At 51.7% G+C, this 25,306-nt stretch overlaps 12 protein-coding genes across 12 annotated transcripts; 8 read left to right on the top strand and 4 right to left on the bottom strand.

Moving 5' to 3' along the window:
- Positions 1-92: 92 nt before the first annotated feature.
- Positions 93-2,487, top strand: COCVIDRAFT_96024 (hypothetical protein; the record flags this gene model as incomplete). The annotated part of the gene is made up of 2 exons (XM_014702409.1): positions 93-772; positions 819-2,487. The coding sequence occupies 2 exons, from the start codon at positions 93-95 to the stop codon at positions 2,485-2,487; spliced, it is 2,349 nt and encodes a 782-aa protein (XP_014557895.1).
- Positions 2,488-2,688: 201 nt separating this feature from the next.
- COCVIDRAFT_95932 (hypothetical protein) lies at positions 2,689-5,700 on the bottom strand (the record flags this gene model as incomplete). The annotated part of the gene is made up of 4 exons (XM_014702408.1): positions 2,689-3,628; positions 3,674-3,892; positions 3,958-5,181; positions 5,234-5,700. The coding sequence occupies 4 exons, from the start codon at positions 5,698-5,700 to the stop codon at positions 2,689-2,691; spliced, it is 2,850 nt and encodes a 949-aa protein (XP_014557894.1).
- Positions 5,701-6,154: 454 nt separating this feature from the next.
- On the top strand, positions 6,155-7,687 carry COCVIDRAFT_25628 (glycosyltransferase family 33 protein; the record flags this gene model as incomplete). Its single annotated transcript, XM_014702333.1, has 2 exons — positions 6,155-6,494; positions 6,546-7,687. The coding sequence occupies 2 exons, from the start codon at positions 6,155-6,157 to the stop codon at positions 7,685-7,687; spliced, it is 1,482 nt and encodes a 493-aa protein (XP_014557819.1).
- Positions 7,688-7,893: 206 nt separating this feature from the next.
- Positions 7,894-8,775, bottom strand: COCVIDRAFT_95996 (hypothetical protein; the record flags this gene model as incomplete). Its single annotated transcript, XM_014702407.1, has 1 exon — positions 7,894-8,775. The coding sequence occupies one exon, from the start codon at positions 8,773-8,775 to the stop codon at positions 7,894-7,896; it is 882 nt and encodes a 293-aa protein (XP_014557893.1).
- A 517-nt stretch (positions 8,776-9,292) lies between these two features.
- COCVIDRAFT_15009 (hypothetical protein) lies at positions 9,293-10,181 on the top strand (the record flags this gene model as incomplete). The annotated part of the gene is made up of 3 exons (XM_014702317.1): positions 9,293-9,313; positions 9,504-9,517; positions 9,803-10,181. The coding sequence occupies 3 exons, from the start codon at positions 9,293-9,295 to the stop codon at positions 10,179-10,181; spliced, it is 414 nt and encodes a 137-aa protein (XP_014557803.1).
- Positions 10,182-11,991: 1,810 nt separating this feature from the next.
- Positions 11,992-12,240, top strand: COCVIDRAFT_96151 (hypothetical protein; the record flags this gene model as incomplete). Its single annotated transcript, XM_014702406.1, has 1 exon — positions 11,992-12,240. A coding segment is annotated over one exon (249 nt), but the record flags the coding sequence as incomplete, so codon positions are not given.
- Positions 12,241-12,423: 183 nt separating this feature from the next.
- COCVIDRAFT_36761 (hypothetical protein) lies at positions 12,424-13,314 on the top strand (the record flags this gene model as incomplete). Its single annotated transcript, XM_014702405.1, has 4 exons — positions 12,424-12,571; positions 12,634-12,744; positions 12,800-12,955; positions 13,136-13,314. 4 exons carry the CDS (start codon positions 12,424-12,426, stop codon positions 13,312-13,314), a joined length of 594 nt encoding a protein of 197 aa, XP_014557891.1.
- Positions 13,315-13,799: 485 nt separating this feature from the next.
- Positions 13,800-15,703, bottom strand: COCVIDRAFT_96131 (hypothetical protein; the record flags this gene model as incomplete). Its single annotated transcript, XM_014702404.1, has 3 exons — positions 13,800-14,742; positions 14,801-15,335; positions 15,556-15,703. The coding sequence occupies 3 exons, from the start codon at positions 15,701-15,703 to the stop codon at positions 13,800-13,802; spliced, it is 1,626 nt and encodes a 541-aa protein (XP_014557890.1).
- Positions 15,704-17,091: 1,388 nt separating this feature from the next.
- On the top strand, positions 17,092-17,655 carry COCVIDRAFT_96176 (hypothetical protein; the record flags this gene model as incomplete). The annotated part of the gene is made up of 2 exons (XM_014702403.1): positions 17,092-17,260; positions 17,324-17,655. 2 exons carry the CDS (start codon positions 17,092-17,094, stop codon positions 17,653-17,655), a joined length of 501 nt encoding a protein of 166 aa, XP_014557889.1.
- A 969-nt stretch (positions 17,656-18,624) lies between these two features.
- Positions 18,625-21,202, top strand: COCVIDRAFT_15005 (hypothetical protein; the record flags this gene model as incomplete). Its single annotated transcript, XM_014702316.1, has 4 exons — positions 18,625-18,629; positions 18,730-19,123; positions 19,171-20,776; positions 20,835-21,202. The coding sequence occupies 4 exons, from the start codon at positions 18,625-18,627 to the stop codon at positions 21,200-21,202; spliced, it is 2,373 nt and encodes a 790-aa protein (XP_014557802.1).
- A 556-nt stretch (positions 21,203-21,758) lies between these two features.
- Positions 21,759-22,699, bottom strand: COCVIDRAFT_25623 (hypothetical protein; the record flags this gene model as incomplete). Its single annotated transcript, XM_014702332.1, has 2 exons — positions 21,759-22,613; positions 22,673-22,699. The coding sequence occupies 2 exons, from the start codon at positions 22,697-22,699 to the stop codon at positions 21,759-21,761; spliced, it is 882 nt and encodes a 293-aa protein (XP_014557818.1).
- Positions 22,700-23,149: 450 nt separating this feature from the next.
- Positions 23,150-24,566, top strand: COCVIDRAFT_36757 (hypothetical protein; the record flags this gene model as incomplete). Its single annotated transcript, XM_014702402.1, has 4 exons — positions 23,150-23,176; positions 23,237-23,295; positions 23,428-24,055; positions 24,108-24,566. The coding sequence occupies 4 exons, from the start codon at positions 23,150-23,152 to the stop codon at positions 24,564-24,566; spliced, it is 1,173 nt and encodes a 390-aa protein (XP_014557888.1).
- Between the last annotated feature and the right edge of the window lie 740 nt (positions 24,567-25,306).

Here is a 25,306-nt window from a genome sequence, read left to right as displayed (position 1 = left end):
GCGCGACCGCGTCGCGCGTAAAGTGGAATTCCAGACCGACGACGCTTGTGCCTATACAACACGCCTTTACCTTTGCAGCCACTATAACAGAAATGGCCTCAGCGAGACGCCCAGAGAAGCCCTCAGCAGTGTCGGACGCCATACCCTCATCCTCGCCCGCATTTGGAACACCAGTACACCCAATCAATCCCCGCAGGACAGCCCCAATACGCGCCCCGCCCTCTCTCAAGCCAGTTGCAAAGTCGACTGTTCTTCCAATATTACTGCCTCCGGCAACACTACGGCCGCTAGCATTCCGTACCTTCACCAAGAAACACAATCTTACACTCACATCTTCCGCCCTCCAGGCCTTAGCCACATTTATTGGAAAGCACTGCGGTTCAGGATGGCGAGAGGAAGGCTTAGCAGAGAAGGTTCTCGAGGAAGTTGCAAAGAGCTGGAAGAAGTGCGGTGGGCAGGTCATTGTGGAAGGAGATAATGAGACGTTCAAGAGCATACTAAAGACACTAGAAGGGTCCATGAGCGGTGGCAGAATAGTCCAGGGTTCGACAGTAGGACGCCAAAGCAGCTTCAACTTCGGCCCAGATATATCCGGCCAGACATCACATGGATCCCTAGACACCACTTCAAGTTTCGGCATATCGAGCCTAGAGGTGGAAGACAAGGAGGATGAAGAGGATTTGCTAAAAGACCCGCGAGAGTGGATGAAGGTTATTGGCGCTTTCGAGCAGCCCAAGCTGGTCTACAATGTCAACCAAAAACATTTTGATAAGTGAGTACATATTAAGACTATTCACAACCTCTGCTAACAATACTAGATCTACTGCCAAACCATCGCTCTTCCCAGATCCTTCACATAAGACTGAGCTCTTCCGTCAGCGGTATCACATTGTACATCAGCGCATACTCCGCAATGAGACGTTTCAAGCACCCACTTTCAGCACAGCTAGGTCGGCTACTCTGAGTCGGACAGGGTCAATTGCAACCTCGCAAATGAACACGATCACACCAATTGCCAACCTGCTGGGGCGAACCGGAAGCACGCATCTGTTACTGGGTATGCTCACTGTCTCAGCAACCGGAGCGCTCTCACTCTCTGACCTTACGGGAACAATTGCGCTTGACATTGAGCATGCGCGACCGATACCTGAGAAGGGCGCATACTTTGCACCAGGTATGATTGTACTGGTTGAAGGCAGTTATGAAGAAGACTCCGGAGCAGGCTCATCACTAGGGGGCAGCGGTGGTATTGGTGGCACGATAGGTGGAAAGTTCCTCTCCTTTTCGATCGGACACCCTCCATGTGAACGACGAACAGCAACGCTAGGTGGCGCTGAGGAAGTTGATAAGAACAGTCTTGCCGGCCCAGCATTCGGCTGGACTGATTTCTTGGGCGTCGGTTCACAGCGTGGAACTGGTGCGCGTATGAACAAGATTGCATCCAAACTACTCGAACCCGAACGAGCACACAACATTGTCATAGCATCAGATCTCCACCTGGACGTACCCTCAACATTATCAGCCCTCCGTACCCTCTTGCGCACATATACACCCGGTCCCACCGACGTTCACCCTGTCTATCCTCTCGCCATCATCCTCATGGGAAACTTCAGCTCCAAAGCCAGTTTAGCAGGCGTCCCCGGCACCGGCAGCATAGAATACAAAGAGCATTTCGACGCCCTCGCCTCCGTCCTCGCAGACTTTCAACCTCTCATCGCCCACACCACGCTCGTCCTCGTCCCGGGTGACAACGACGCCTGGCCCAGCGCCTTCTCCGCCGGCGCCGCAACCCCCCTCCCCCGCAAACCCATCCCCAACATGTTCACCACCCGCATCCGCAAAGTCGTCGCCGAAGCCAACCGCGAAATCTGGGGGCCAGGAAAAGCAAAAGGGAAAGAAGGAGAAGTCATTTGGACCTCGAATCCCTCGCGTCTCACTTGGTTCGGTGTTAAGGCTGAAATGGCCATCTTAAGAGATGACCTCCTAGGTCGCCTTCAACGAAACTCAATCCGCTTCAACAAGCCACCGCCTGATGCGGACGATGAATTGCCATTTGCACCCAGCCAACAAGCTCGCGATCTCGAGAATCAAGATTCCATGGATCTGGATCTGGTGCATCCTCCACCTCCACAACCAAAACGCCAACAACAGCAGCAACAACAGCCAGATGTCGATCTCGACACGCAAATTGCCCGCGCACTTACTCGTACTATTCTCTCCCAGTCGCATCTTAGCCCTTACCCGCTTGCTTCACGCCCCCTGCATTGGGACTTTGCGCATGCAATGAGTTTGTATCCGCTGCCTACGAGCGTGGTGCTTGCGGATGCCGAGGCCCCGCCGTTTGTAGTCAAGTATTTCGGGTGCACGGTTATGAATCCGGGGAGTTTGGATGAGAGTGGAGGGAGAAGAGGACGGACGGAGGGAAGGGCGCGGTGGGTCGAGTTTGATGTTAGGACTAGTGCGGGGGTTGTGAGGACGGAGGGGTAGAAGGGTAGAAGTATGAGATGGTGGTGTTTTTTTCTTTCGGCTTGAAGAGGATATCATACCAGGATTAGATCGTGTTTTAATGGACTTGAGGAAATGAAGGTAGAAACCCAGTCATGAATCAAATACCGTGTTGCCCGTTTACGAAGAAGAATGCTCGTTTCAACTCCACTCTAGCTATTATTCATACAAAGAAGTAATACACTAACTCTGCTTGTAGTCGTTACCACCACCACACCAACATCGGCTCTCGCCTTCCTTTTCAACGTGAATAACGACGTCCATGCCGCGGTCTTTGAGAAACTGGTACGAGCGCTCCCGGACATCTTCGAGATCTGCGACACGCGAGGCAATGACGTGGATTACACCAAGAATGCGCCGTTGTTTCGGTGCGTGATCATGATCGTGGTCGTGGTCATGATGATCGTGCGAGTGTGAATGAGAATGAGAGTGTGAATGCGAATGTGAGTGGCCATGATCGTGACTGTGGTCATGGCCATGGTGGTCATGGTTGTGATCATGCGAATGCGAGTTCGAATGGCCGTGTTCATGGTGGTCATGGGGTTCGTCTTCGTGCTTGTGTTCATCGCAAGCATTTTCCTTTGCGTGGGCCTCGCCATGCGCAGCTCCTTCATCTTCAAGCCAGAACTTGGGCACCGCATAGCCCACCACACCTCTCAGTGTACCCAGCTCTCCTAATGCGTTTCTGATACCATACTCGACGTCACTTGGTAGACTAAGCATAAGTCTCGCTCCACTGGATTTAACAAGCGGGATGGCCGAGAGAAAGATCAAAACGGCGATGATGCACGATGCAATAGGATCCCATCCAGACCAACCGTAGTACTTGGTCAGAAGCGTAGAGATGATGACGGCTACGGAGCCAAGAGCATCGGCGAGGATATGAAGGAAGATTCCTTGCATATTTTCGTTGTCGTGCGAATGTCCGTGTCCGTGATCGTGACCGTGATCGTGCCCATGATCATGGCCATGGCCATGGTGAGCATGTCCAAAAGCCGTAAGACCAACTATGTTAACCAAGAATCCCAATATACTAACAATTAGCAGCTCGTTCAGACGCTGAAGTTCGTGGCCTTCCCAGAGGCGCTCAAAGGCGTCGAATATGATTTCTACGCTGACAAGTCTGTACAAATTAGCTTGAGTTGCTGTGGGATTAAAAATCACTTACAAGAGAAAAACACCATTTGCAAACCCAGACAGCGTATCAATCTTGCCATAGCCATAGGGGAAACGTGCGTTTGGACGCCACTTGCTCATGACTGCAGCAGCAAGACCTACGGCAAGACCAGCACAATCGAAGAGCATGTGAATACTATCCGTGAGCAATCCCAATGAGCCGCTGACAAAACCGTAGAAGAATTGAACCATCATAAAGCCCAGGTTCAGTCTATATCGTGTCAGAAAAATGCTTATTTATATACTGTCACTGATCATCTTGAGGATAAAACTTACACGCCAAAGTATGCAATGCGCCGCGAATCCCTTTCAATCAAAATACTATGTATAATGGATCCAGGGGTAGAGCGGGCAATCAAAAATGCGGATATTCTCGAATGGTTTCCGTGGAGATGATGGTCATGCTTGTGGCCATGATCATGAGCATGGTCGTGGGAATGTGGTACTGGAGAGCGTGTGTCAAAAGCGGCAGCTGCAATAAGTATTGCAGACACAAAAGGGAACGCAATGTTCAGATTGCCACCATGTTCCAAAAAGCTGAAAGCAAAAACAAGAATAGCGCTCAACCGTAGTCCGACTTGATTCTGACTCCGCAATGATGCTGGAAGAGAAAAGTAGACAAGCGCCGTCGCTGATGCAATTGAGAGGGCCGAAAAGCCAACAGTATGTTGAGACAAAGAAAAAGTTCCAGAAGGCACAATAAATGAGTATACAATGGTGATGGCGAGAAGAATAAGACCAGCGGCAAGCGTAAGAAGCTGGTTTTCGGAGGTATTGATTAGTGGGGACGAAGGCTTTGGCAGCGACGCACGAAGAGGCCGTTGGCTCGTAAATGAATCCTGGTTCTGTGGGTTGGTCATGAGTGACCAGGCCGCTGTAGGTAGAGGTGGAGGAACCCAGAAAAGCGAACCCAAAAGGGCTGTATAGCCGACCAGAAGGTTTGAGGTGCTTTCAGAGGTCATGACATCTGCGAGCATAGCCAGAAAAAGCGCACCGCAAGTCATCTTGCGCGTCCTCAGCGTCCGCCGGGCATCGTCCCAGAGTGTATGGTTGCCTGGCTTTTGATCCAACACTCCAATCCCCGCTGCTACTGCGATGAGCAAGATGATGGCGGTTTTTGCGCCGCCAATCTGCAAGGAGGCGTAGAAAGGTAGGAGTACGCTAACAGCGTTGCTGGCAATGCGCTTAGGTGCATTGGTAACCTTTGGAGTGATTTTGTCTTCCTTCCGTCTATCCAACGGCTGTAGCGTGGAGCTGACCTTAGCTGCCACACCTACTAACAGCAGTGTTGCCGAAGAAAGGGTGAGGGCGTGCAATAGTGGCGCCCCGGGTAAGGTTTTGGTGGATTCTATCGCAGGTACACTTTCTGCCATGGCTTCTGACAGCGACGATGGCGGTTTTAGTGAGGACTGAGTATTGTTTGGGTATGCTAAGGCGGCGAGGAGGTATGGGAGGGGAATCAGGAGTGCAGTAAGTGCCTCAGGGAGTTGCAGCCATGATCTGTAACGCGTTTTAGTCGAGCTATGCTAAGGCATGTTGGAGCAATGCTTACGAGGATGTTGAAGGCAACGGCGCATGGGGAGGCGTCTCATGTATGGGCGACACTGACGAGAAGCCATATCTGGCAAGGGGAGTCTTTGACTGAGGGCGCCCAAGGTCAGAGTCTCCTCGCGGCCTGTTTGAGGACCTGCCCATGGCGGGATTGAGGAAGGGCTTCAGGGTGTATGTAGAGTCGTTCGAGGCCGATCTCGCATGGGCGTGCTTGTGTTCATGGGTATGGTCGTGGGCGTGGGAGTGGCCATTGTACTCAGCATACTGGGAGCGCACAGCGCCGTATAGTTGGCCATTGGTGTTCACCTCGGACCGGTTGTGTCGGTGGCCGTGCTTTCTGACGGGAGATACGCCGTTGATGGGGCTGGCCGTATACGACGAAGACTCGGGCGTGTACTGTGACGACGAGCGTCCATGGCTGTGCGTATGGGAGCGCGGAGTGACGGGCAGGGCATATGTCGACGCCATGTGCTGCGAGGACAGAATTTATCGTGGCTCGCAGTCAAGCAGCCCACCAAGACGAGGGGCGCCAACTGGCGGTGGTGAAACGAGGCTCAGTCGCGTCGCAGCGCGGATGGGCGATTAGCCAGAGGAACAGCGTACGGGGAGTAGAGAGGAGCGCAACTTGGTATATCCACGACGTCTGAATATTGGGGGGCCGTCTTTTCTCTCTACGACATGTCTTGTCAGGGGTGTCTCTTACATAACATATCCATATTCCTAATAGCACTTATCGTCCTTAGCCGCCTTCCCTTTTTGGTTCCGTCCACCCCCCGGTCCCCAGCTCTCCGCAGCGGCAGGCACACTGCGGGCACCGCCACTCCAATCCTTGGCACCACTGACGCATGTGGCGCCATCTCTCCTGCATGAGCATGTGCATCGCAATTGGCCAACACTAACTTAACCCCCCTTCATCATCACCATGCTCGACGACACGCTAGAAGCAGCAGCAGACAAGTACGCTACCCTCTTCTCCGTCGTACTGACTGTCGTCGTCGTCCTGTCCACGCTCTTCACGGTCTTGCTACTCACGCTACCTGGCCAGTATGATCCTTACAAGGACAAGTCGCTAAAGTTTGTCGACGAGCGCGGCATAGAGATCAAAGCAACAACAAGAGATGGAAAGGAGCTCCCACAATGGAAGAATGCGCGGTCCGTTCAGGTTGTTGTGCTGGGCGATATCGGACGATCCCCCCGCATGCAATACCATGCCCTGAGCCTCGCTAAACACGGCGCCAGAGTCACTCTTATCGGCTACCAAGGTGAATCATGTCCGCAAGTACCCATACTTCTAGCAACTAACCGCCTCACAGAGTCTGAGATACTCCCAGAGATAGTCTCAAACCCATTGATTGACATCATCCCCCTCTCCCCAGCACCCGCTAGCCTGCGTTCAAGCAGCAAGCTTCTCTTCCCCATCTTGGCTCCTCTCAAAGTACTCTGGCAGATTTTCTCCTTGTACACTGCACTAGGCTACCGCTCCCAGCCCGCAAGATGGACGCTTGTGCAAAATCCCCCTTCAATACCGACACTCGCAGTTGCGAGTCTGGTTTGCTTCCTACGACGCACTGACCTGGTCATCGATTGGCATAACTTTGGCTACTCCATTCTGGCCATGAAACTTGGTGGCTCTCACCCCCTCGTCAGAATGTCGGAGAAGTACGAAAAGATTTTTGCTAAGGCAGCTTCACACCACATCACCGTGACCGACGCAATGGCCCGCGTTCTCAAAGTCGACTATGGAGTAACTGCCCAAGCCCTGCATGACCGTCCGGCATCTATATTCCAGCCCATCAGGGCTGAAGAGCGCGCCAAATTCCTCAAGAGACTTCCGGAAACGGCTGAGTTTGCAAAGGATCTGTCACCTAGCTCCAAGACACCCTGGAAACTCATCGTAAGCGCCACCTCCTGGACAGCCGACGAAGATTTTTCTCTCCTCTTATCCGCTCTCGTTGCCTACTCTGCCGAATGCACTTCAAAGACATATCTGCCCAGGATCCTTGCCATCATCACCGGCAAAGGACCCCAGAAGGAATACTATCTTTCCAAGATCAACGAGCTGAACCAGCAGAAGAAACTCCAGAACGTCATCATCAAGACGGCATGGCTTACCCATGCCGACTATGCTCTCCTTCTTGCCTCTGCTGATCTCGGTGTCTCGCTACATACATCCTCCTCTGGCGTCGATCTTCCAATGAAAGTCGTCGACATGTTTGGCGCAGGATTGCCCGTCGTGGGCTGGGGAAAATTCGAGGCATGGCCCGAACTAGTTAAGCAGGGCGTGAATGGCCTGGGGTTCCAGAGTCCTGAGGAGCTTGCTCTGCATTTGGCTGCATTCTTTGGCAGTGATGGCAGATTAAGAGAGACACTAAAAGTAGGCGCTCTCAGAGAAAGCGAGCACAGATGGGACGATGAATGGGATGGTGTAGGCGGAAAGTTATTCAAGCTGATCTGAACTGCCGAGGGTCCTTAATACCCGTAAACTTAAATTCTCCAAAGCAACCATGATACCCAGTTAAACCCTAGCAAAAAAAGCTTCCAAATGCAAAACAATACCAATTCGCTCTCCAATGTCCAACGCAGCATAACCCATGCTCCTCACCCTACAGCACTCTTTCTCATTACACTGCCCCATTTCAAGTGCTCCCTCCCCCGCATCCCCTACAACACCAACGGCCCAACCCACCTATGCGTCACCGTCGGATCCATCATCCAAATCATCTTAGCCACAACCTCCGGATACCTCCCCAACCTTCTCAAATACCGTCTCCTCCCCCACATCACAGCCTCCAACTCCCTCACCAGGGTCTGTAAATTTTGAAACACCACCAGCATCTCGCTCGACACCCTCTGGCACCGCAATCCACGCGCCAGATACCGCTTGGGGCTTAGATAGCTGAATGATAAGGTGGCGAAGGGGGACCGTGGGAAGAAGGTGCGGTCGGAGATTGTGTAGGCGGTGTAGAGGATGCTGAGGTGGATGCGGGTTGAGAGGCCCGAGTAGAGTGGGGAGGCGAGACTGGTTTCGTAGTGTGACATTAGTGTTTCCATTTCTTCGGCCGCGAGGAGGGAGGAGGGGGCGGGGGTGGATGTTGTGGCGGCAGCGATCCTGTGGTGGATGAAGAGGGCGACGAGATCTTGGTGGAGTGTCACGGTTTGCTGTTCGATGGGCGAGACGGGGTAAGATGGGGTTGAGGAAGGGGTTGGTAGATCGCTTGGTTCGTCGGAGTCGGAGTCTCCGAGGAGTGCTTCGATGCTTGAGATGATGCTTGGGTTTAAGTCATAGTCCTCTTCCGTTTCCAATGCGTCAGGGATGCTACTTGGTGTTGTTTCTTCCTCAGATTCGCGCGATTCGTTGCTACTGCCTAGCGAGTCGCGTCTATCTTGGGTTGAATGGTGGCTGTCGACTCGGACTAGTAATCTTTGCGGCCAAATCGATGTCTCATGTGTATCGTGGTAGGCAGTGGCACCTGTAACTGTATGTATTTCGTTTTCTGTGCCTTCCAGACCACAGTGCTCAATGAGCCATTGATGCATAGTCATTTTTTTCTTGTCCTTTTTTTTAAAATGCGTGAAGAATACTAATCCACGTGTGGCTGAGTAAGAGAACACTAGTAGCGAGCGGGATACATGCGATATGCGGTGCTATTGGTAAGAAAATAAGAAGTACTTCGCTGGAACGATAGGAAAGCAATCGAAGAACCTCAAGTTAGGCGATGTAGTTTTGTTGTATGATAGATGTTGTTGCAAAGGAAGAAACTGGATACGTATCGTGCGTCGATATAAGGCAGGAAAGAAGGAGTGACGTTATTGCAACAGTTGCATGTTAATCCTCTCATCCTTCTTCCCACGCACAAAATACCAGTGCATCACTTAGCCTATTTCTTTATCCAAGGTTACGATCGCTTTTACCACTGAGGGCGTAGCCTCATCTGCTTTCATGATCGTACCGTGGGACGGTCCACAACGTTGTTTGTTCCGCTTTGTGGTTCGCGTGTCGTGACATCTAAGAGCCAGAGGAATCGCGATAGCGTTGCTATGAATACGGTTCGTGGGGAACATGTTGGGGTTAAAAGTTTTGGTTAGTCGAATGGGTGGGTGGATGCATTTGAGGGTGGAGACATCTAGAGCATGTCGATCCAATGTTTTGATGGGTATTTCTGATGGAAGGGGGGTCAAAACGTTGGGACAGATGTTGGAATGGATTGTAACTTAGGACTGTGATTCATCAGATATCTTTTACACGTATTCTGTCCAGAAGGTTCTTATAGGTGTACCTTGGGAAGTAAGTGATTTGAATATACACACTTGCCATTGGAGGGCAGAGGTGAACAAATGACCCAAGAGCCGCAATACTAAGAATTTTGACGTAACAATTTCATTGCTAAAGACTGATCTGATAAGAAGGATTTTTATGGAAACTACAACGGATACTTGTGTCTTGAGGCTACACTAGGCTACTCCGGCACTTGGAACAGATGTTATCAGGAAGATGAAGGGCCAACTATTTTCCACCAACGCACAGAGGCCATCCTCCTTCCTTGAGATGTATCACTGATGATATATGTAGAAAAGAGAAAATCAGAAATCAAGAGTCATGTTTCGTCCGTCAGACTTCCAGTGCGTCAGCACAGTTATGTAAGAAGCCCAACACCAAGCAGCCCAACTCCAAGCCCACCCAACCCGCATCACGCAGACTACGTAGCCTCTTGGAAACCCACGCTTCCACGCTTCGTGACCGGCACACCACGCATATCGTTGACGCGACAGCTTACGACGTAGTCCATCCCTCACCATTCACCCGCAGCCACTCGCTCCCGTCCCGCACCGCCAACCTGCGGCAATCCACTGCTAAAAAAATCTCCGGTCTTGGCTTTGCACGTCTTATTCCCGGGCCACACCTGACCGCTGTTTCTCAGATCCACACGGCAGTGCAGTGTAAATCATAGCACGGCACATGCTACACTACGCTAACACTAACTTTCCAAGCTTCTTCCATCTTGTCTCCTAGGGGACCTCGTGATACTAAGCCACACACGGCCTTCTTTTTTACGCAAGTCCCAAGAGTTTTTTCTTAGCAAGACCAAGACAAAAAAACAAGATTGATGATTTGCTCATGACTAGAAAAGATGACGGCGAGGTAGAGAAAGCCAGGATTTCCGCGTCTTGACTAAAAAGGTCCAAGAAAGGCGAAGAAGAAAACCACGCGTACTTACTACTCAGTTTCCACTCAAGCATTTTTGGTGAGGTAAGCACGGTAGAAGTGAGTACAGCGACCCTGCCGCGACAGGTCTGGGCTACTGGCCGTCTTGGTAATCTACGTGTAGACTAATTACTAGCTCTTGGTTGGGCTGGGCTTGGGAGAAGGAGGAAGGGAGGCGCAAGGAATTGGGCTATGCAATCGGGGCCTTGGCAAAAATAAAAGTTGTGATATTGCCGTGGCCGTTGGTGTCGGCCAAACCATCCAAGTAGCGTGTGAGCATTGATGTCATTTACCGTATTCACTCTCGTCAAGTAAATAGTCTTTTATGTAAAATAGAAAAAAAATCCCATCTTATTTTCTTAACCGCAAAAGCACTAATATTGATACATAAGAATTAATATATGTAGTAGGAAGAGAGGGAAAGTACAGCGAAATAAGAATCCGAATTATGCGGTATGCGAAGGAGAAAAGAATAGCATTAAAGTAAAGTAAAAAAAAAAGTGCGTGACGCATGACGGGAGTTTAATTGCATAGCCCTTTGATAAAAATTCTTGCCTATTCCGCACCGTACCGAAAACTCCATCTCCATCTCCAATCTCATCTCAGCCCTACAAGCCCGTTGAGCGCAAAACAACAACAACCAAAGGTCTTCCCAAAGCTTACAATTAACCTGCCAATCAAGATTCGTGCTTTTTACAAAAGCGGAGGACGGATAGACGAAGAGGCAAAAGACAAGTCACATGAGGGTGTCATACATGCACTGCCGCAAAGGAACGCGCGTAGACGTACTGTAGTAACCAGGGCGGGGGAGGGAGGACGCCAGCGCAACAATCCCCCCGAAAAAAAATCCCCAGGGTCTCCCAGGCCGAAATGGAGGTGGAAAAGGAAAGGCACCAAAAAAAGGAACAGCAACGGGGACTCCACACCGTCTTGTTTTGCCTTTTTGCTTGGCTGACTCCATGCCAGGGCTTGGCAGCGAATGTCCCTCCGGGTGGGGACTTTTCTAAGCCCCCCCTTCCAAGGATCAATACCAGAAAGCAGAGAGGGAGAGTCTGGGGGTGGAGCTTTTTTTACTTGGCTTTTTTCAAGATTGTCTCTTGCACCCTTTTTGCCGCCGTCGTTACACACATAGTCATGTCTTTACCTTGCGCCCAAGCATCTCACCATCTTGATATTAGCTGCGGATCGACAAAAGCCGCACAACAAACAAGTGATGGATGGGATGTTAACTTTTGCATGCAAGAGGAAAAAAAACAAACCCCCCCCCTCACAAAACAAACACAAGACCATGTGGGTTGGAAAAAAGTGTGCAAAAAAGTGTGTTTACGTCTACGCAGTGAGGCTGTGGGTAAGATGAACCGGGAAGATCAGCGGTTTACTCTATTCACACACTTTCTGTAACTTTTTTGAACCATAGTAGAGCCGCGCCAAGCGGTCACAAACGTACTTTCCGCCCAGCGGATCTTGAAAGGGATGGCTGCTACGTTGGATTGGCCCGCCTCCGCCCCCAGTTGCGACGACTGTGAAAGCCACCCGCTGATCTTGGTCGTTGCCGACGACGGGCCGATGAGGAGCGGGGGAGGGAAGAAAGAAAGAGAGAGAGAGAGAGCGAGCAGGAAGGGCCTTGCGTTGGCATTTGTGCTAGTCGTCATCCACGTCATTTGTCAGTGCGTTGGCTTGGTACCTGGGGTGTGTGGGTGTGGGTGGGTGGTGGTAGGTGTGTCCTTTGGGCGGAATGGGCTGCATGCTGCATAGTGTACCTCGTGGGGCCCGGCATCAACTCATGCTCTGAAACGGGAAATTAAGCACACGAGCAGTCTTTGGACGTTTCGTATATAACTAGCTGGATCCCGGCATGGAGAAATAGGTTCTCATCACACAGCAGCACAACACACAGACAGACAACCAAAGAGGTTTCATTAAAGTATACACATATTCATATTTCTTCAGTACTTTGTCCATTTGAAAGATACCCAACATCAGCCATAATGCGTTACAACATCATCGCCATTGCTTTTGCCCTCTCCGCCGTTGGCCTCGCCGACAAACTGGAATTCGAGGATGTCCCACGCAATTGTATCGACATTTGCACACCCGTCGTCACTCTAACAACCGGATGTGACGACAGAGGTCCAAGTAAGTCTTCATCTTTTGAGCCACCTTGATCATGTAAACTGCCATACTAACACACATCTCAGACGACGACGACTTCGCTGAGCGCCAATGCATTTGCAATGCCCAAAACGCAAACACCCAGATTCCCAACTGCGCTGACTGCATCTGGCGAAACGGCGGCAAATTTGACAACGGTATGTCTTTCCTCTTCCTCGTACTCCTCACACGTGACTAATGCTCTCCTTGTAGACGCCCAAGATCTTGTTCGTGACTGTGGCTTCACTCCAGTTAGCGGCGCGCCCTCAGGTCCTACCCCAACTGGCCCAAGGCCTGGAGGTCCCGGCGGCTCAGGCCCCGTCCCGACAAACCCACCAAGCAACAACCAAGGTGGTAACAATCCCAATGGTAATCCTCCCCGCCCCTACCCCAGTGGTGTTCCCTACCCCAGCGGTATTCCCAGCCCCAGTGGTGTTCCCAGCCCCAACCCCAGTGATATTCCCTACGGTGATCCCAACGGTAATCCGAATGGTAACCCGAATGGAAACCCAAATGGTGTCAACAACAGTCCTAACGGAAACAATCCAGGCAACACCAACAACGTCAGCACGGGTACTGGTGCTGGTACTCAAGGTACTACTTCTCAAGGCACTCAAGGTGGTATCCAAGGCAACGCCCAGCCCGCTGGCAACTCCGCCAACACGCCCACCGTCGCCTTGGCCGCGGCCTTTGCCGGTCTTGTTGGCTTTGCCGGTCTCTTTTTGTAATTGGGGATCCAGACAATCATGCGGTGGATGAGGGGGAAACGGTAATCAGCATCAACGGTTTTGGTTGGGTGGGAGCGGAATTTGGAGTTATGGCTTTATTGATATCATTTGTCGCATCGCCTTTGGCTCGCACTCTTGCATTTACGAATCAATGACAGAACCAATACCACTTTTCATACATGGCTTCTTCGATGAATAAGTATTACAACTTTTCCTTGATTGCAGAGTGAAGTCTGAAGTGTGGCAAGACAGGGAGCAGTGCGTTCAGAGCTCGACTCGACGCAGGAGGAACACCAGGCCGGCAGTAGGGTCAAGGTGTCTTCGGTAAGGCTGGCTGCGCCAGGCAACTACAGACATTATTGCGGATGGTGAAAGTGCAGCAATGTGTAATGTGTTGCAGTTGCAAAATGCAGTCACCAGGCGATGGCTGGGCGACGATGAAGATGGCAGTACATAGATCTTTTGCTTCCAAGACGATGTTCTTTTCATTTTCCAGTGGGCGTCATTGGGCGTGATGAAGAGAGAAAGGCTCGAGAGCCTTTCCTTGACTTTGGTGCAACTCGCTCGAATTTCGCGTCTTCGGGTTTAAGCTCGCCCGTCAGCCATTGTCCCATATGTGTCTGCCATCTCTTGAGGTCTTCTCCTTTCGTGGCTTCTCTGAGTCTTCGATGACGCACTAGCCTTTCTGCGACTTGCTGGAGAACGACCTTGGGGGGTTGGTATTCGGTTAGGTTTCCGGGGCTTGCAATTGTTACTCTTTCAAGGTACGCCCTGGTCACCGTCTCCATGATCGTAAGGGTTTTTCCTCCATTTACTACTTTCGTTTCGTTGGTTTGAGGATTCGTCCATTTTCCTTTCACCCAGTGATCGAGCGGTAACCCTTCAAGTCCTTTGTCGACATTCAGACGCTTGTACCATCGGTGCTCTCCCTTGGCGATTGTACGCATCATCTTGTGTCGATCTTCACCTTCGGTGTACTTGATCAGGAGATTCTTGAAAACTGCCAATTTCTCACTCCACTTTTGGAGTGCCTTGACTTTGCCCAATGGTCCAGGCCAGGCGGTGGCGAATCCGTCATTGGATGTGTCTGGGCGTCCGGTTCCGATCGAGAGCAAAAGTGCTGGTTCCTTGTCATCCCCCTTTAGTGAGGCGTGTTCGCTATAGGCAGCATATGAAGGGTTGTTTTCGCGAATTCCACCATCTTTAAAATTCTTCTTCAAACCATTCGCAAACTCGGCTGTGAGCATTTCAAAGTAAAATGGTGCAGCTGAGGTTGCTCTTGTCACCTGCCAGATTTTCATCTTGTCGGCGCCAGTATTATATGGTGTAACCCATGCTGGAGCAATCTCTGGGTCGTACTGGTGGTTATAAGAACGAAGGAGATAGGCTTCATCGATTTGACCAGAATGAATAGCCGTTAGACAGATACTAGCAACTGTTAGCACAAAGGTAGGAAACTACAGGAAAGGAAGGAGGTTTTACTTACGATTGACATATGCGCTCCACTGGTCTGAAGTTGGTAGCTGGAGCACCGCTGCCCCATGTAGTCGCACTTCGTAGAGAACCGACACCTGATGCTTCCATAGGCGCTTGTTCTTGATCCTCGTCCGAACGCCAAGGGTACCAGTCGTCTCCTGTGCATTTGCCATGCTCCTTGCAATATTGCCTTACGATATCTTGTACGGCCTTTTCAAGTGGTTTATGATCATACTTTGTAGCTAGGGGAAGAATATTCCTCCTATGCCCAAAAAGCTCATTACCGACCTTACGATAGATTTCGAGGCATTGTGGTACGGTCATGCGCAACCTGGCAAGCATAACAGATATGAGTCCACCAGTGCTTGTACCATACATGTAGTCGAAGTAATGACATGGGAGTAGCTCTTCCTCTTTGAATTCGCGGCGTTCGGTGCCAGGCACCGGGCCCTCTTCCTCTTGTATTCGATGCTCACATTCGGCGATCTCGTGCATTAACTGTTGTATGATAAGGAGGCTCGAATAGCCGCGTATACCCCCGCCATCTATGCAAAGAAACGTCAGCATGGAGAACACAAGCTTTTGGAAACTGCATGTCAGACTACGGATAGATGGCGCTAGCCGCTGACTACACTACTATAGAGCTGCTGCCGACCATACAAACGGACATTCAGACAAGATCAGAGCGTTGGACAGGTACGGGAGTCGCCAACTGGATAATGTGTAGATAGGAGAGTTACAAGGCTACAAAAGGATCCAACGTACCCAGGGTAAGTATAAGGTCCTCCCAGCAGTTTTCGGCGGTGACGTTCATCTTCCAGGTTTCTCCAGTCCTGTCGCCCTGAGTCGCAGTGGTGCCAGTTGTTCTTATGCTGAGCGGCCTCGAGGCCGGCTCTCGAGGCGGTTGCAACATGTTGACGGCGCGTGGGTTCAGCTAGTGTGGTTCGAGTATACCTAGTGCTGGGCGCGTGGATGGTGTGTAGCGTTGAATGCTTCACAGGTAGATCTTTAGCCTTGCGTGATTATTTCGGCGGGTAACAGTGCTTAGGTGGTGCGAGGGGGAAGACCGATATTGAAGTGGATATAAGGCCTTAGGGAGCCTCATGACATTCTCGCGCGTTCCCGCGAAGGGCGCGGACAGGGTGCAGGTGGAAGGGTGGGCTGCGGCAGTGGCTGGCTCTGCCGCTAGTGAACGGGGCCGCTGGCGAAGCGACGAATAAGAAGCCAAGCCTTTGGAGTCGTGAGGAATGTTTCTCCAGATGTTAGTTATGACCCTCGTACATGTCCGGGGGCTACTGTACTCGTGTAACGTGGGGAGAGGAAAAACAGTCAGCGCGTCTGCCGATATTGAATCATCCAGGGGTCGGACTTGATTCTATGACGACAGAATGAGCAGTGTCACTGTGCTCTCTGTCCTTATTATCGCTGCCTACTCTACATACGAACATGGAGCGGAGCTGAAATGCAGGGGCCAAAAGGCAATTAGGCAAACCTAGCCCGACGCCAAACAAGGCTGTGAACCAGCTGCCAGCACTAGGTGTACGAGCGGGCAGTGAACATGTAAATACGCATGAATCCGAGGATAACTAAAGCGGATTCATCCGTGCCATGTCTCCACAATGCGAAAGTATTGATCCCCAGAGCGATGTAACAAACCTTGGGAGCTTGGGGCACGCGTCCATATCAGAACGCCATCCAGGTGACTCGCTCAACACCCCTTTGCTTGGCCTGCCCGTCATGCGCACCGCAAGAAAGCGTCATCCTGCACAGGTCGGTGTAGAAAATGCGCGACAATGTTTTGTAATCTCTCCATCCTGGCCAGCGACGGTATGCGTGAATTTGCAGAAGGGTTTGTGTCGGCTTGAGTTGAGTTGAGTTGAGTTGAGTTGGGTAGCATGGGCGTCGGTGGGGTTGTGTGGCATCCAATCAGCGCTGTCCACGGCACAGCCGCGCTGTCAGCCAATGAGCGCGTCGAGCGGCCGCACAATCGACATCACAGCATGTCACCGTCAGCCACAGAAGGAGGCGCAGCACTGCCGCCCAACAAGGCTCAGGCGTGACGCTGCTGGAAGGCTCGACGGTTCTGGTTCAGCCACGACCTAGACCATCACTCCACATCCATCTTTCCACTCACCAGACCCGCCGCTATCCACGGCTATACAAAGCACACTCCACCTGGTTGTCCTTCGCAAACCCAAACATCCTCACCCATACCAAGGCTCCACCCACTTCGGTCCCTACTCTCTCCCTAGTCCTCCTCGCCTTCCTCCTTCAGTCACCGCACGAATGCTAGAAGGCAGTATGACGTTCAAGTCGGTGTCGACATCGGGCTCAGAGTCCAGTAAAGCAAGCTCGCTGTTCGACCTGGATGAAAATGGCAAAAAATCTATCCTCGTATACAAGTATCGCTCTGGTGCAAAAGGCCTAGAGTTTAAGACAGAGGGCGAGCTCTGCGCCGAGCTTGATAATGGTAAGTGCTGCCTGGCCTACATCCATCTGCCTAACACGGTGACTCTAACGCTAGCAAAACTAGACCCCTCGTTACCATTTCTACGTGTTACAAGAAAGGCTATACCTCGCGGCAACAGTCGACTCGACATCCTCAACGAAGATCTACTATCACCTGCGGAGCGCGAAAAGTACGCAGAGAAACCCACACTCAAGGCTTCCGTCGCCAACGTAGGCCTACCTACGCTGGCAAGGTGGAAGCACATGATCCTAGGCAGCTACGACGACCTATACATTGTCTCACGGTTACATACTCCTTCGCCCGAAGCAAGCAAAAACAATAGTCCAGAAGCCAGCCAGCATGTTAGTCCCGCTGGCACGTTTCCTAATGAGGCGCTGCATGATCGCGATGCCTAGTGAGTATGGTGCCACCCACCTCACGCACTCTTTTACAACTATACGTTTGGTCCGCTTATGATTTATCTGCGATACCCGCCGAGCACGGCTTTGGAGCACGGCGCTAGATGGAGTTTATGGTATCCTCGCGATACATGGTTGAATACATTGGTTTCTTTAGTTTCTCTTTGGAAGGGTGCTAAAATGATTAGCTCTCTGAATAAAAATCCTATGAGCCACGGCTCTTCTCCTACGTATGACTGTTACCAAGTCTGCAAAAACAAGGTGATGACTATGTTAGCAAAGCTCATGTGAGACGGCAATAACAACAACAAGCCAGACAGGGTTGTCGTTACGTCGAAGCCTGACACGACATGGTCAGAAAGCAAGTAAAGCTATTGTTTCGACAGTGGATCCTTGCGTGCCCAAATTAGGACATGGTTTGAGAACATGGGATCGCAGCAAAAGAGCCGAGCGGAATGGCAGACCAGTCAACAAGACGCAGGCATGACCTAGAAGCTCAAGGCGGTTGCTTTCGTGCTCGGTATATGTAGTATATGGTACATGGAGATGTTCCGGTGATGCTATCTCAAGCGCCAGCAAACTTGGCAGTCTTTCCCTTTCAGAATGTACCCGCATATGCAAGCAAATGACGTCTGTGAGAAGGCACGACGGAAAGCTTTTTTCTCATTTTTACACGAAGGAAGCAGACTGCCTGTTGTATTGATTTCACGTGGGAGCATCGGGCCTTCTCAATGGCTGGATGCCACGGCAGACCCGTTTCTGTCTCCATCAGACGACGCTAGGGGCCCGGAGCTCCACCAGGTAGGCACTGGTACGCGGGGAGCGTCACTCTTGGGTCGGAACTTTTGATGGGGCCCTGCATTGATGCATTGAAGCTTCGACTGCACTTTTGCAACTCCAACACACCACCTTCACCTCTCCTGGCTAACTTTGCGGTGCTCTTTGATTGCCCGCTTCTCACACAACATGAGGTTTGTCCACCACGCCTGACCCTGGGCAATGCTCGCGCATGCTTTGTCCAACTGTCGCATCGCGTAAATGATGTCAACGGGAGCTAATGCGCGTTTGCAGGTTCGGCCAGCAACTTAAGCAATCGCTCAACAAGCAGTGGGTCTTCTACTACATCGACTATGAAGGCCTGAAGAACTCGCTGCGCGTCCATCATGTCTGGGACGAAAAGTCGGAGCAGAGCTTCGTCGAGCAGCTTGAGAAGGAGCTTGACAAGGTCTACACGTTCCAGCGCGTCAAGGCGGAGGAAATCATTCGTCGCATCGCAGCATCCGAGAAGGAGGTCAACGATGCAGTCGCGCGCGCCCAGCAGGATCCTGCGAACCCCGACAAGTACGAGGAGGACTTTGACCTGCTCGAGGAAGACCTGAGCGACATCATCGCCGATGTCCACGACCTCGCCAAGTTTACCCAACTCAACTACACGGGCTTCCAGAAGATCATCAAGAAACATGACGTATGTACAGAATGCAGATTGTATCGTCTGGTGCTAATTCAATTCAGAAAAACACCAGCTGGTTCCTCAAGCCAGTCTTCGCCGCCCGCCTCAAGCGCAAGCCTTTCTTCCAAGACAACTACGACTCGTACGTCGTCAAGCTATCGAAGCTCTACGACATTGTTCGTACCCGCGGAAACCCAGTCAAGGGCGATTCTTCAGCAGGAGGAAAGCAGCAGAACTTTGTGCGACAGACCACCAAGTACTGGGTGCACCCAGACAACATCCTCGAGCTGAAGCTCATCATCCTCAAGCACCTGCCTGTGCTCGTCTTCAACCCTAACAAGGAGTTCAACGAGGAGGACGCTGCTATTACATCCATCTACTTCGACAACACAGAAACATGGGAGCTGTATGAAGGTCGTCTGAAGAAAACCGAGGGTGCGGAGGCTATCCGACTACGTTGGTATGGAGGCATGTCAAGCGACACCATCTTCATTGAACGCAAGACGCATCGCGAAGACTGGACAGGAGAAGAGTCTGTCAAGGCACGATTCAAGCTCAAGGAGAAGAACGTCAACGCATACCTTCGTGGTGAGCTTAGGCCAGAACAGATTTTTGAAAAGGAACGCCGGGAACAAAAGCGACCAGAGAAGGACATCGCCTCCGACGAGCAGCTGGCACGAGAGATCCAGTACCGTGTGCTTACCCGCAAGCTCGAGCCCGTCACACGATCCTTCTACCACCGAACTGCCTTTCAACTTCCTGGAGACGCTCGTGTTCGTATCTCACTTGACACTGAGCTTACCATGACCCGTGAGGACAACCTGGACGGAAAGGTCCGTTCTGGTGACAACTGGCGCCGTACCGACATTGGTGTCGACTGGCCTTTCAAGCAGCTACCCAAGGAAGACAAGGAGCTCTTCCCCTATGCTGTCCTCGAAGTTAAGCTGCAGACACAGGCCGGAGGTGAGCCACCGCAATGGATTAGGGACCTTACTTCGTCGCATCTGGTCGAGGCTGTACCCAAGTTCTCCAAGTACATTCACGGCACAGCCACGCTCAACCCTAAGCGCATCCACTTGCTTCCATACTGGTACCCCCAGATGGATGTCGATATCCGCAAGCCTGTCAGTCACAACTTTGGTATTGAACGACCGGGTGCGAGCAACGACATCAGCACTAGCGGCAATCTGGATGATGATGACAGTGAGGACGAGGATCTTGCCGCTGGCCTCCCCTCTTCCAATGGCAACCAGGATGATGATCGATTGAGGAGGCTGCGCGAAGTTAGAGACACCATGGAACAGAATGAGATGGCAAGAGCCCGTGATTATGGCACTCTAACCAACGCCAACGATCCCAACGTGCTTGATATCGAAGAGCGAGTTGCCGCTAGACGCACAACAGACAATGATTACCCTATCTACGATTCGGACAGCGATGATGAAGACGACGACTTTGAAGCTGCCAGGAGAGAGGGAGGTCTCCGTTATGCCCGAAAGTGGGTTGAGCGCACCGCCTTGAACGTAGGCAATGCAGTTCTCAATATGGTTGTCGCCATTATCCCAAAGCCAACACCTACTGATGTTGGCGATGGAGGCTTCACACTCGGCGTACCCAGCTGGAAGCAGCGCGGAGAGGTGAAGCGCTTCAAGGCTCCAAAGGGCAAGCGTAAGTTTTTGCAGCAAATTATTATTTCGTTGAAGAACACAACACTAACATTAATCAGGTATTCACGTCCCTGTCCGTGTTGAGCCCAAGGTACAGCTAGCCACTGAGCGTACCTTTCTCTCCTGGCTGGAATTCTCCATCCTCATCGGTTCCATTGCCGCCACGCTCCTCAACTTTGGTGACTCACTCGCTTTCGCTGCTGCATGGGCGTTCACCATCATTGCCTGCCTGGCCCTGTGCTACAGCGCTGGACTGTACATTTGGCGTGTTAACAAGATCAAAGAAAGGAGGGCAGTGACTTATCATGATCGATGGGGTCCTACGCTGCTTTGCCTTGGTCTGTTTTGCGCAGTCGCTGTTAGCTTTGGGTTCCGACTTGGTAGGGGTGGTGACCACGGAAGTCTCAAGGGTGGGATGAAGGGTTAGGCCGGGGATTGTCCGGGATTGTCCGGGGATTGTCGTGGATGGGGGGTGGGTTCGGGGTTTGTGTTGTGTTTACTCTGGAAGAAAATGGATGGGTTGGACGGTAAAAAGCCAATCGCTTTTTTTTATTTTTCTTTGTTTGGAGGTGTTGTGGGAGCGAAGCATGTTTGTCGTTTTCGCTTGTTCGTTTTTTGGGATTTTTTACTGGCATTACTGAGCGAGTCGAAGTGTACGAAAAGAAGAAACTGTGGTTAATGTGCATGACTGTTGTATCAATATCTGTTCTTCTTCGCCTTACAACTGACCGCTTGTTCTTGACGCCTGTGACTATCTGCACACCACAGACCAGAGGCTGGAAATGCAATCCTTATAACTGAACCGTGTACGGAAGTACATGGATATATATTGGGTATCGTAAGTCTTATCTCATAAACGGCATTGTCAGTCCCCTCAGGATATTGGCCATTCGGAGCCATGCCTCTAATGCCCACCAAGATTTTTTTTTCCAAAACCAAAAAACGCCGCCAATGCAAAAATGTGTCTATCCGCCAAATGGAGACTACATGTCTGCCTCAGGCTCCATGTCCCTCGGCTCTTTTGGTTCCTGCGACTCGTGGAATTGTATAGCATCATCAATATAGCTTAATACGGCGGCTAGGCTATCCTCGTCCTGAACGTCAAGTTTGAGGAAGGAGACCATACTGAAGCCATCAATGAGCTCTGCAACCGCCTTGTTAAGCCTATGGAACGACGAGCCGCTCATAAGGCTCTCCGTCGACGCCGGGTCTCTGTATTTACTCTCTTCCTCTGGCGATGCCTTTTTGCGCGCGGGGTCGTCGTCAATCAGATCCGCGTCTACGTCGATAAAGCGCTTCAGGTCACGCTTAGCGACTTGGCCCTTGACGAGATCCATCTTACTCAGTATATTGATATGGGGCATTTCGAGCATCATCATGGCGCTCATGGCAGATAGAGTGCCAGAGAAGAACTTGGGACGGTCGACGACGAAAGTGGCTTCGAGGAGGTAGGTGGCACACATGCGCATGTTGAGGGAGCCCGACATGAGATGTTTGACCAGGCCCGGAAGGATAGGGACGTGCGTGTAGAGCTCGATCTGGCCGGGCATGTCGAAGACGATGAGGTAGTCGTCGGTGACTTCCTCGAGGGGATCGGTGAGCCAGTCGAGGTTTTCCATGAGGAACTCGAAGCAGTAGATGAGGCCGCCATTGGGGCCGAGGCTCATCTCGTCCATGACATCCTCGAGGCTGATGAGGTCCTTGATGTCGAGGTCGGGCTCAAAGGCAAACTCCTCGGCGGCCGGGTCGAGGTTGACGTAGAAGCACGGGCGCTTGGTGTTTTGGAGGTGCTGGATCAGAGCGGTGCAGAAGGTCGACTTGCCCGCGCCGGCCGGGCCCTTTGAGCGGTCAGTGTCTCCGAATGGGCGGTCAGGTCGTGGGGAAGGGGTGCCGTTACCATAACCAGGGTGCCATACTTGCTCATTGTCGCAGTCGGGATGGGTTGATGGTAACGCGCGTCATGCGGCAGGTCGAAACGTCGAGGCGGGATACTTTTCTGCCGCTGGGGCGGTGGGGGCGGAGTGTGGAGTTTATGTGATTGGGCGGGCGTGGCTAGGGCGGCAGTCGCTGTCTGAAGGAAGGCGAGGGGGACAATGGCGTGCTCCTAATGCTGGCCTTAGTGTTAGTGCGGCAGTCGCAGTTCGGCCTTGGTCTGCGCGCTTTAACATGGCCCTGCACGTTTTTTTCGGCAATTTGGGACAGGACGGCCCATTCTGCTGCTGCTTAAATCCACTCCTGCCCCTCGACTCCCCCCTCCTTCTCTTCTCCTTCACTCACCCACCTTCCTCTCTTCTTCTTCCGTCAATTTACACGCGGTCGCAAGTCCTACACTAGTTCTCCCTCGTTCTCCCCCCACCTCTCCACATCCATCACAATGACTGTCCCCAACGGCTCCGCAAAGGTACGCTCGAGAAAAAAAGTCCCCGAGCCACCCCGCCATGATCCTAACTTTTTCCCACAGGGTAACACCTTCCTCTTCACTTCCGAGTCCGTCGGTGAGGGCCACCCCGACAAGATCTGGTACGTCTACGTGTCTTTTTTGTTTTTCAAACTCCGATTCGGTCGGTCGGTGTATTTGCGGCATATGAAAGCCTAAAACTATACTCCGCCAGTTAGTTCCCTCAGGCCAACCACTGCTGACACCGACTACAGCGATCAAGTCTCCGATGCCATCCTCGATGCCTGCCTCAAGGAGGACCCTCTCTCCAAGGTCGCCTGCGAGACCGCCGCCAAGACCGGTATGATCATGGTCTTTGGTGAGATCACCACAAAGGCACACCTCGACTACCAGAAGATTATCCGCAATGCCATCAAGGACATCGGCTACGACTCTTCGGAGAAGGGCTTCGATTACAAGACCTGCAACGTTCTCGTTGCTATTGAGCAGCAGTCGCCCGACATTGCTCAGGGTCTCCACTACGAGGAGGCTCTTGAGAAGCTCGGTGCCGGTGACCAGGGTATCATGTTCGGCTATGCCACCGACGAGACCCCCGAGCTCCTTCCTCTGACCGTCCTCCTCTCCCACAAGCTCAATGCTGCCATGACCTCCGCCCGCAAGGACGGCTCCCTGCCATGGCTCCGACCCGACACCAAGACCCAGGTCACCATTGAGTACGCTCACGATGGCGGTGCCGTCATTCCCCTCCGTGTCGACACTGTTGTCGTCTCTGCCCAGCACAGCGAGGACATCACCACCGAGAAGCTCCGTGAGGAGATCAAGGAGAAGATCATCAAGAAGGTCATCCCCGCCAACATGCTTGATGACAAGACCGTCTACCACGTATGTCCTCCCTTAGCCTTCCTTCATATACACCCGTACTAACCTGCCCTAGATCCAACCCTCTGGTCTCTTCATCATTGGTGGTCCCCAGGGTGATGCTGGTCTTACCGGACGTAAGATCATTGTCGACACCTACGGTGGTTGGGGAGCCCACGGTGGTGGTGCTTTCTCCGGAAAGGACTACTCCAAGGTCGACCGCTCTGCTGCCTACCTTGCGCGCTGGATCGCCAAGTCGCTTGTCAATGCCAAGCTGGCCCGCCGTGCGCTCGTCCAGCTGTCATACGCTATCGGTGTCTCCGAGCCTCTTTCCTTGTTCGTTGAGACCTACGGCACCTCGGAGAAGTCCTCGGACGAGCTTGTGGAGATTATCCACAAGAACTTCGACCTCCGCCCCGGTGTCATTGTCAAGGAGTTGAACCTCATTGACCCCATCTACTTCCAGACCGCTAAGAACGGTCACTTCACCAACCAGAGCTTTACTTGGGAGAAGCCCAAGGAGCTCAAGTTTTAATTTCGTAATGCTCGACGCATAGAGTGGGATTGAATCAACTTCATCCTACAAGACTTAAGATTTATGATGACGACGACGACATCACATGAGAAAGATTTGCATATCTTTGGGAGGCGGGTAAAGAGCCTTTTCAACAAGTGTTTCACGGCGTCCAGGGCAAGTTTTTTCACCCATGATACCAGCCCGTTAGTTCTTTCCAAAAAGTTAGATGCACATTTCCTTTTCATATAGAGACAGCCTAGGGCAGGCTGTTAGATACAAAAGCTTCAACATTTAGGGGCACCAGTGCGTTATCAACGCGCACGTTGGCCTTTTTTGCGGCACGCCGCATGTGGAGGAAAGTCCAAGGACTACTAGATTAGGAGAATCAAATACAAGCCCGAGCGTCTGCTCTGAGCTAATACCTCAGCCGCAGACGGGTCGGGCACTTTACCAAGCTACATACAAACATCATGCCAGTTCCTCAATGATTGTGATGCACATGTAACGACAAGGCATCATCATCTAACCATAGTTTGGATGTACTTGCATTCGATAAGGACGGATTCGGATAGCAGACACGGGTATGTGTTACCAAATAAGCCGCCCGGACTATATATTATCTCCAAGTCCAGCACACCTATGATACCCACACTACAATCCAAGGAGTAAAGTTTTAGAGAGAGAGAGAGAAGAAATGTGGTACTCAACAAACAACCAATAAGACATCAACTCCGAGACACATGTGACACACACACACT

The sequence above is a fragment of the Bipolaris victoriae genome (assembly GCF_000527765.1).
Source record: "Bipolaris victoriae FI3 unplaced genomic scaffold scaffold_31, whole genome shotgun sequence".
In the NCBI taxonomy this organism is placed as follows: Eukaryota; Fungi; Ascomycota; class Dothideomycetes; order Pleosporales; family Pleosporaceae; genus Bipolaris; species Bipolaris victoriae.
Note: the sequence above shows the minus strand (reverse complement) of the source record. Positions and strands in the feature narration are given on the sequence as shown.